Raw genomic sequence first — 10,981 nt, forward strand, 5'->3', positions numbered from 1 at the left:
GCAAACTGGCACAGGATCCCATTTCTCACCTTGCGGATTAGAAAGCAGGTAGATGGAAAAGGAAACAGAAGAACAGAGAGTAAGTGCCTGTTCTAAGACCTTATATGAGATAACATGAGGCTTAAATTATGCAGTCATAATCCAATCCCCTGTTGTCCATAAATAGGACTGTCACCCAAAAACACTCTTATCTGATTAATTGTATGAAACATAGTCATTAATTAATTGCTGAACTGATTAAATCTAACTTAATTTGCACATGAGAAAATAGGGGAAATATTTTTATTTTTGATGATGCAGTGGGCATAATCTTAGAAGAGACATTCTGTTTTTTCCTCGCAAAGTATGGAATGCTTGCACTATGTAGTTTTTATAATTATTTATATAAAAAAACAAAATTTTCTAAACATAAACCACTTGATTAATCATGTGCACTTTTTTCATTGATAAAAAATGTTAATCGATTAATAAATGAATCATCTAAATACTGCAGCCTCAGTTGAAACATTTCTATGCCATAATGACCTCTAAACTTGCTGTTCTTCAAACAACAGCACTACACCTATTTTCTCTTGCTATCTCCAAGAGATAGCTTTCATCGCTGTTGTTTTTAACCTCTGTTCTTTCAGAACTCTTCTGATAACAAGGGCATGACCCAACATTTCAAAAACAGAGCACCAGTAGACATGAGATATGCATCAGATATGAAATAACGTGTTACCTGCCTCTAATAATCCTATGCACATTTGCTTGGGAGCAAGCTCCACTGAGCTTGGTGAGATTTACTTTTCAGTAAACATGTACAGGATCAGGCTACTTATACAAAACAAGCAATATGATGTCTTATTGTACTACCATTTGTTTAGTAATATAAGTGAGCCTTCAAATGGCATAAAACTTAATGAGGCAGACTGAAAAGTCTCAATTTTTAGCTAAATGCTGGTTACAAAGGCAAACTAAAGCCTGATCCTATAAAGATTTACTTGGTTCTACATGGCTCACTTCCAGGTAATATGCACAGGAGGGCAGTCTATACAGAAATCAATGGTCTTAAGCATACCTAATATTCATATGTGTATGTATTATTTAATTTATATTCTACCTTTTAGGGAAAACTCCCAACAGGTGGATTACAATACCTAAGAAAACAATATATTCAAATACTTAAAAACAAGACATTAAAATTGAAAACAAACAGCAAAAAATCAAGTAAAATATTCACTAAAAGGACTAGTAGTTTATGATCATGATGTCTGCTTGAAGGAAATCAGAGGGGCTACATGCACCTTATGCGAGAAGGAATTCCACAGCTGAGGAGTTACTGCTGAAAAAGACTAGTCTCTGATAACCACCAGCCTGATACCTCTCAATGGCAGGCCACAGATCAGGGCCTCTAATGTCACACTCTGATCAAAACATGGGTTGGTGAAGATAGTCCTTCAAATAAATTGGGCCCAAACCATTTAAAGGTTAAGAACAGAATTTTAAATTGAGCCTGGATATAGGCAGCCAGAGAATGCAACTGGTGCTAAATAGGTGTTAACAAGAGCAGAGCACTTGGCCCCACAAGCATCCTGGTGGCTGTGGTCTGCACCATTTGGAACTTCAAAGACACCCCACACAGAGAGTATTGTTAGGTCCAAACCCAACACGCAAGCCGCCCTGTCTCCCCAACTCGCTTATTACACCCGGGAAGAGTGCGGAGCTGAGTGCAAATGAACCCACTATCAGAGATCAAATAACACGAAACAAAGCCTTTGCAAAGGGGACCCAATAGTTAGGACAAGTGAACTATAGTTTTTTCAAACACTGGGGATTTTAATTCAAACACAACAGTATGCACCTGAGGTCAGGTTTACTTTCTCCGGTTAGGGTCTGGAATATGTGGAACGCTGGGAGACAGGATCTGGGATTTGCTTGAGAATAAGCCCCATTGGACTCATATGACTGTGGCCTTAAAATCACTTCAGAGAGAACTAATCACAAACACATCAGCACTTTAATTACTTAAGATATCTGGACCACTGGGTTACACATCAGTTACCCAAATCCAGTACCCCGTCAAGTATTAACAGACAAAGCTGTTTGGTAAATGAGTTTGCCAAATGTTCTGGAGTTGTCAACTTGAAATCACTTTTCAGAGTTGTCCTGGAATGGTCCTACTAATTTTCTTTACACTACTATTTCAGAGCAAGTGGTTTCAGTGTTGTTACTTGTGTCATACAGTAGTGAGCAAATCTGCATGTTTGCAAAAGGATCAACAACTTTAAAAAGTCTGTTTCCAACTGTCAAACAGCAAAGAAAAGCTATTGCAAATATTAGGTATCCTGATTTAAAGCAGCATATCTGGAAACAAAAGCACAGGAGCATTTTTTTTCAAAGTCATTATTACATTATTACAAACACTCAGTTTTGCCAATTCCAAGGACCTTTCCAAATGATTTTAGTTCAATAAACATGTTATTACCCATTTGGTATGCCAAGTCTAGACACAGTCTCTATCTACTGAGATTGTTTTTGTGGGATTATTGCATTTTCCCGCAATATTTTATTTTATGTATCTGGGAAAATGCAATACTTTCCCAAGCTAACATATCTACTGCACCTACTCATTATTATGAACTTTGCTGTGGCCAGGCCACCCAACTTCCTCTGTGTTTATTATTTTATTCTGCGGCACTTAAGAGACTAACAAATTTATTGTGGCATAGTCTTTCTTGAATCAATGGCCTCTAGTCTGGTTGGCCACTATGAGAACACAATGCTGGACTAGATGGGCCTTTGGCCTGATCCAGCGGGATTTTTATGATAGTATGAAAACGTATGCCACAATAAATATGGTGCAAAGCAATCCTATGCATGTTCACACAGGATAAATCCCACTATGTTCAAAGGGGCTCACTCCCAGGTAAATGCGTACAGAATGCAGCCTTTGGACACATGCACAGGATTGCACTGTTAATGTTTCAAAGTGCCACAAGACTTAGACTGCAATCCAATACACGCTTACCTGGGTCCCATTGAACCCAATGGAACTTACTTCTGAGTAGATATTATTAGGTTTCAACCATAGTCAGTGTTGCTGCAATAGAGTAACACAGCCGCCCCTCTGGAAATTATTTCTTTTATGTCTTTGGTGGCTGCATTATCTTGGTGTATCTCAATACTGGAGTACCCACCGTGCCCTGCGTTTTGTTGCAAAAAATAAATAAAAGCAAGGCGGTATTCCTTACTGTTGGAAGAACCCCCACTCAGGTTTGGGTGGGGGATATATCTTGGCTGCACGCTTCCCTATTTGCGTGAAAAAAGCCAGCGCTAGAGCACTCGTCCATTCCTACTACAAAGGATAGAAAAAGAACCGGAGGAAGACGCGTCTGGCGAGCGGAAAAGTAGTGAACAGCGGCACCTGGGGGCGAATTACTGACGGCAATGTGGGAAGAGGCGCGTGAATGGGATGGGCAGTAGTGACTGGCAAGGCGGCGGAGGCGATCCGCTTCACTCGGGACGGCAGATAACGGAGGCGAAACTGAACTCTGTCCGTGGGGAGGACGTGATGGTGGGGCAAAGCAGCCATAAGCACGCGCTAAATTAGGGGACTGCCTCAAGCAGTCCGGCTCCCTGAGAAGGAAAAATAAAAGGTGGCCTCCCTGAAGACTCGCGCGGGGCCGCCGCAGGGCGACAAAGCCTGACTCAGCCCATATGGCGGGAAAAGTACCCGCGAGAAGAAAAAAAAGCTGCCCAAAGAAGCGGGAAACGGGGTGGACGAATGGCTAAGTACCTTTTCTCCGGTCACAACGTGCAGCCCTTCCCGCACTTTGGCGAAGGAGCCCTCGCCCAACTTCCTTCCGATCAGGTAGTTGCCGACGCGCTTGGTGTGTTGAAACTCGCGGAGGCGCTCCCGGGACGCTGCCACGTTGACCCAGGCGGCCAGGAAAGTCCCCTCCGGGCTGAGGGGAGGTGTCGTGGGTTCGTCGCCGCCGTCACCGAAGCTCACCGCTGGGGGCTCGCTCAGGAGCCCGTCGCCAGCAGCTGCCGGCATCCTGCTGCTGCTAGTACAACCGCTGCAGCCCGATGCAAAGCCTGGGGCGTCTTCCCCTTTCTTGCCTCTGCAACCGGCACCCTCGCTGAGCCGCCGCACCAACGGGACTAATGCAAAGCTCGTCTCTCTGTCTCTCCAGCTGCTGCTATTGCTGCTGCTGCTCCCCAAACTCAAGTCTGCAGCACCAGACTGCCAATGTGATCGGCACCCGCGAGTCCACGTGGGGACCCGACGGCGGCTTACTGCTGAGGCACTTTGCTTCTCAGTGAAGTAATGTCAAGGCAAAGAGCCAAAAAAAACCCAAACCCCGCTTTCCCTACAGGATCTGGTTGTCTTGATGGAGATCTAGCAAGATTCCCACGCCAGTAGGAACTGGCCAGCGGCGACGACAGTGAAGGTCTGTGGCCAGATAAGGCGAGCTTCGATGCCGGAGCTGTGCATCACGTTGAAGAGCGAGCCTGAGCCAGCTCCTGCAGATCAATTGTCTCCGTGGAAGCTAGTTGGCTGCCTTCTCCTCATTGGATCTGTCGATCACTTTTCCCCTCCCTCTTGTATCGTGCCTAGCTGCCTCTTTCTCTTGTTGCTTGAGGCTCCCTTCCCCTCTTGCGGGGAGGGGTCAGGAGAGGAGAGGGGGAGAGAAATGCTTCATTCAGGCCGAATTTGCAGTAATTTAATCCCACCACTGTTGAGAACAGATGCAATAAAAACCCGACATCAGCCGTGATCCTTTAGAAATTCGGGTGGCTCCCCTGCCCCCCCTTTTAGTATAAAGCAGATTCAGCACTAGCGCCAAACTGCATCAAGGAGCCCCCTTTTCAGAGTTATTTAAATAAGACGCCGTCAATTCACGAAGATGCTGCATTTCTCTCTATAATTAGGACAATCAAGCCGTGACTGGCGCTCTGCGTGACTCCTTTCCCCACCAAAGCTTGGTTTTTTTTCCCCAAGATCTTTTATTCCTTCCCCAATAATAATTTTTATGTTGCTTTCTGCACCGTTTGTGCCTGAAAGCACTTCACTTTGCTTTCACTTCTTTTGCTGGTGAAATGCGCTCCAGAGCTCAGATCGTGACAGCCCTGCCAAGAAAAGCATAGATGTTCTCCACCTCCCCTTTCTGTTGTTAAGAAATTGAGGCTGAAAATGCAGTTACCTTGGCAGCTTAAGAAAAGGAAAGCCCCACCTTATACATTATTTTTATTTAGAACTGTAGCTTCCATTTTATGTTCTCAGCCTCTTGTTTTTAACTCCCAACTGCAGCTTTACAAATCATTAATACCACATCCTTTATTCTAACTGTTGTCTTAAAACACTCTATGCTGTTCCATAATATAACTTTTGATATAAATTCAACTACAGAGACTATGAATAGTCAGGGAATTGAGTCAGAACTATCATGTGTGCTAGGCAAACTCATAAAGAATACCAGCGGCCCAGAAAGAACAACTATAAGCTGCAAGTCTTCAACCAGTTGTGTGATCCTAAGGTTCACTTCACACTTGCAGTGGTAAAGAGCCTTCCTATGGGACAGTGTCGTGCCACAGGAGTGCATGTGAAGCAACCATGTGGGCAGGGTCATAGTATGGGTCTTTCTCATCCTTTCCACTGTAGCCACTGGGCTTCCTGAAAAGCATCTCCTGAGGGTTAGGAGAAGTAGTATAATGGCACATTCAGAAGTACAAGGTCCCTTCACGATAGTCACAGCCACACTCCCTCCTTTTTTTGCTACTGGGTTGAGAATAAGATCATTGTTAATGCCTTCTTCCACAACAAGAGATGTTCCCAGGAGCCAATAAGCATGAACGGGGAGAGTGTTAGCTACTGAAAAGAGTCTTCTCAGTGGTTCACTCACTTCCTTTCACTGATTGGCTCTAATCAGCAGGAAAGGACAAGGAAGCATGTTAAAAGACTCTTCTCGGTGGCTAACATACTCCCCTTTCATGCTGATTGGCTCGGATGCTGGAGATGTAGGGATGCTGCTGGGACCCTACTCCCAAAAACGTAAGGGGTCTGAGACCCCAGACAACTGCATCCCTGGTTGGGAGATCCTCGGGAAAGGTCTGGGATATGCCATGGGGTTCTTCAGTAATAGGGAGCAATCAACAAAAATTAGGCAGAGGCAGCTTGTCTGAGCAACATCCTGCTAATGCAAACGGCACCCACCCAATTTCCCCTACAATACCACCACATCCTAGGCTTTTCCTGAGAGTCACCTGACTATCAGGAGTAGCTTTTTTGGAGATGCAGGGGGCTGCAGTGATAGGAGGGACAGGGAAGGCCCCTTTGCATTACTGGACTTCTGCTTATGGAGCTTTGGCTGCAACTCATAATTAACTGATAATTTGCTGTCCTTTAATGGTACCCCCAAATCTGCTACCTGCCATCTTTATCCAAGAGCATTTTGACTCAATAAAGCCTCTAATCTTTTCTGCAGACGTTCTAATTGCATTGCAGTCCATACTGCAATTATCCTCAACACTTTCTGAAATTAATAATTCCATAGTTTTGGAATGAGTGGTTGCAGGCCAGCTCCAGACACTCTTGGATGAGACCGATTATCTGGATCCATTTCAGTCGGGTTTCAGGCCTGGTTTTGGCACAGGAACAGCCTTGGTTGCCCTGTATGATGACCTTTGTCGGGAGAGAGACGGGGAGTGTGACTCTGTTGATTCTCCTTGATCTCTCAGCGGCTTTTGATACCATCGACCATGGTATCCTTCTGGGAAGACTAGCTGAGTTGGGAGTGGGAGGTACTGCATTGCGGTGGTTCCACACCTGCTTGGCAGGTCGCCTCCAGAAGGTGGTGCTTGGGGAACATTACTCGGCACCCTGGACTCTCCAGTATGGGGTTCCTCAGGGGTCAGTTCTGTCCCCCATGCTGTTCAACATCTACATGAAACCGTTGGGTGCTTGGGGAACATTACTCGGCACCCTGGACTCTCCAGTATGGGGTTCCTCAGGGGTCAGTTCTGTCCCCCATGCTGTTCAACATCTACATGAAACCGTTGGGTGCGGTCATCCGGAGCTTTGGAGTGCATTGCCATCAGTATGCTGATGACACGCAGCTCTATTTCTCTTTCTCATCTTCTTCAGGTGAGGCTGTCAATGTGCTGAACCTGTGCCTGGCTGCGACAATGGACTGGATGAGGGCTAATAAACTGAGGCTCAATCCAGACAAGACTGAGATGCTGCTAGTGGGTGGTTCTTCTGACTGGATGGTGGATGTCCAACCTGTCCGGGATGGGGTTGCACTCCCCTTGAAGGAGCAGGTGCGTAGGTTGGGGGTTCTCTTAGAACCATCTCTGTCGCTTGAGGGTCAGGTAGCCTCGGTGGCACGGAGTGCCTTCTACCAACTATGCCCCTATCTGGACAGGGATTACATGGCTTCAGTTGTCCATGCTCTGGTAACCTCCAAATTAGATTACTGCAATGCACTCTACGTGGGGCTGCCTTTGGAGACGGTTTGGAAACTGCAGCTTGTGCAAAATGCAGCAGCCAGATTGGTAACAGGGACCAGACGGTCCAAACATATAAAACCAATTCTGGAGGGCGGCAACAAGGGAGAGGGCCTTCTCAGTGGTGGCCCCCAAATGCTTCTGATGAGGTGCGCCTGGTGCCAACACTGTTATCTTTTCGGCGCCAGGTCAAGACTTTCCTCTTCTCCCAGGCATTTTAGCATGTGTTTTAAATTGTTTTTATTTTGTTTCAAATTTTTAAATTGTGTTTTAAATTGTTTTTAAAATATGTGTTTTAAATTGTTTTTAAAATATGTGTTTTAAATTGTATATTTGTTTTAATGTTTTTGATTGCTGTAAACCGCCCAGAGAGCTTCGGCTATGGGGCGGTATACAAGTGCAATAAATAAATAAATAAATAGTTTAAAAAAGCTTTCTATATCGAGTTTAAAAAACCCAAGGCTGAAATCCTATGTAATCTTTCTTTGGAATTAATCCCACTTAACATGGACAACTTACTTCTGAATAAACATCAATAGGATTGGGTTGTAAGAATTTAATTTTCTTCTCCCAACTTAGTCCAGTGGTAAGTCTGGTGGTGATTTAACCTTTATTACCTTCTCTGCTGATACTGCAGAGTTTTGTATATTCACACTTTATAAGCGCTAATAGTATGTATTTGTTGTGCATCTTGAAGATGGCAATCCTCCTCCATCTTATCCCCAAAAGGCTGAATTTGGTTCCCATTACCTGATTTCTGATTGAGCACAGCAGCCTAAATAAGGAACTGAAGTTTACATCCCAATGCACCCCATTACAGTCTTGTCCCCTCCATAAGATACCTTCCCTACAGTATAGATTTCCCCCCCTGCTTTGGGGGAGCTTTGCAGTTGATATTGCCCTCATGAAGATTTAATAGATTGAAGCACTACTTTCCATCTGCCCAATGACTGCAGGCTCTCAAATTCTTTATGGTGTGCTTAGATCCCATGCACATTGGTTATACTATGTTACAAATATATTGCCAGCCTACCTGTTACATCAAAGAAAGAAAGTCATCATCTGTCCTTACTGATCCAAGGCTAATATGTTAACTTCAGACTTTTTAAATTCTTTAAAAAGGGATCTAGGGAGGAACCTAGAAATTGAAGGTCAGTTAGCTTAACGTCTGACCTGGGAAAACTGGTAGAAAGTATTGTTAAAGATAAAATAACCAAGCATATTGAAGAGTGAACCTTGCTGAAGCAGAGCCAGCATGGCTTCTGCAAGGGTAAGTCCTACCTCACCAGCTTATTAGAGTTCTTTGAGAATGTCAACAAGCTTATAGATAGAGGTGATCTGGTTGACGTAGTTACTTGTACTTTCAACAAGCTTTCCACAAGGTACCTCACCAAAGACACCCGAGTAAGTTAGCAGTCATGGAATAAGAAGAAAGGTCCCCTTGTGGATCAGGAACCAGCTAGGAAACAGAAAGTAGGAATAAATGGACAGTTCTCCCAATTAGGGTTGCCAATTCAGAAGCATCCCAAACCCTGAGATTTTAGGGGTGGGTCCAAGTGATGTTATTAAGCACAATACATTAAGCATCAACCACAGTTGCTTGCAACATACAATTCAAACAAAAATATTTCTCTGATTGGAAATTAAGATAGAAATCTTAGCTAAAAGATGGAACTTGGGTAGGAAACATTTAATCTAGCCTACTTGCTTCTGGCAAGAAAGGTTTAAGTGCCCTCAGGCCAGGCCAATCTCGGGAAGGCCATTGTAGGAAGAAAGCCTAGTGTTGTGGAGATGTTAGATAGGAGCACTCAGGAGTAAAGATGGATGCCCCTGAAGGCTGCAATTGTAAACACGCTAAGGGACTAAGCCCCATAGAACTCAACAGGACTTACTTCTCAATAGATATAGTTTGGATTGTGCTGTTGGTAAAGCTTGATTAGGAATCATCTGCAAAGATATCCATATCCAAGCAGAATAGGCAACCCCCTGCCTGGAATGCCCTGCCCTTATCTTTTAACGTGGCTACTCCAAACTTCTTTATAGATTTGACCCTTCACTTCAGAAAAAGGTCTGAGAAATAAGTAAGAGTAAGAAGATTCTCTACCCTTTTCTGTATATTCTGTGGGCTGCTATAAACTCACTTGGATGGCAAACCCAATTCCAGTGAGTAATAATTGACAGAGAGAAAACACACATGGTTTGGTCTACCTTCACAGGCAGCAGTATGGGAACAACAATTGCAGCCACACTTCCAAATAAGTAAACTCTCTTTTACCACTATTGGGCAAGAAACAAACCATCATGCAACCAACAAAGTGCATCATCAGTGGGTTTAAGGAGGTTGAGCTGAGCACATGGAACTGCAGTTGTTGCTTCTATGGATGTAAGGAAGTGAGGTTAAAGCAGAGCTTGGAAAAGTTACTTTTTTAAACTGCAACTCCCATCAGCCCCAGCCAGCATGGCCACTGGATTGGACTGATGGGAGCTGTAGTTCAAAAAAGTAACTTTTCCAAGCTCTGGAAAGATAAATGAAATGCAAATAAAATGAAATGCAATACCATACCAACCACAACAAGATTCCTATGAGTAAGGCAGAACACTCGGCATCCCACAACCAGTCAGGATTCCTAACCAAAGACCAAAACTAAAAAAATCCTGACAGCCAGTCAGTCAAGGTCACAGAAATCCCCATGCAGCACAACCTTACCTGGGGGGTGCAGTTAATGCAGAATGCTGCAGCACAATTGCTGACATGAGTGAGACCCTATCAGCACATAATACCTCTGCTCTGAAATCTGCACTGGTTGCTGATTTGCTACCAGGCCAAGTTCAGCCGCACCATATCAAGTACTGTTGTGCACCGCCCAGAGAGCCTTCTGGCTGTGGGCGGTATAAAAATTGAATATAATAAATAAATAAATAAATAAGATGTGTCTTTCATGTTACGGGTTCCACATAGTACTTGTTCTGCTCTTGTAAGAAATCAGTCCTGTAAAGTGGCAGCACCTACGCTTTGGAACTCCCTGCCTATTGACATTAGGCATATGCCTTCATTTGTACTCTTCTCATCACCTGATAAAATCATTTTTGTTTAGGCAAGCCTATCCAAGCATGTAGAAGCTATTATGTTTTTTATATCTGTTTTTAACTCGTTGTTGGTTTTATTATTTTGAATATTTTAAAATACTTGTCTTTAACTGTTTTTGGCAATAATTTTATTGTTTTAATTCCTTCTATAAACTGCTTTGAGGGTTTTTACAATAAAGCACTATATAAATGTTGTAAATAAAATACATAAATAAATTTTGGAATTGCTGTGGCCCTTGGGTCTCTTTCCACTTTTAGGAACAAAGGAATCTGCCTTATACTGACTCAGGCCATTTGGTACTGCATAGCTCAGTACTGATGACATGAACTAGCATTCGCTCTCCAGGATTCCAGGCAATAGTCTTTTCCAGAAATTGAATTTTGTACCTTTGCATGGAAAGCA

The 10,981-nt window shown here is 43.7% G+C and overlaps 1 protein-coding gene across 1 annotated transcript in view; it reads right to left on the reverse strand.

Moving 5' to 3' along the window:
- The window catches only part of HUNK (hormonally up-regulated Neu-associated kinase), a 110,666-nt gene extending 106,612 nt beyond the window's left edge, over window positions 1-4,054 (reverse strand). Inside the window, exon 1 of the mRNA XM_061627827.1 lies at window positions 3,779-4,054. Coding sequence (XP_061483811.1) covers window positions 3,779-4,039 — 261 coding nt within the window. The 5' untranslated portion in view covers window positions 4,040-4,054. The remainder of the gene's footprint in view (window positions 1-3,778) is intronic.
- Between the last annotated feature and the right edge of the window lie 6,927 nt (window positions 4,055-10,981).

The sequence above is a fragment of the Rhineura floridana genome, chromosome 5 (assembly GCF_030035675.1).
Source record: "Rhineura floridana isolate rRhiFlo1 chromosome 5, rRhiFlo1.hap2, whole genome shotgun sequence".
In the NCBI taxonomy this organism is placed as follows: Eukaryota; Metazoa; Chordata; class Lepidosauria; order Squamata; family Rhineuridae; genus Rhineura; species Rhineura floridana.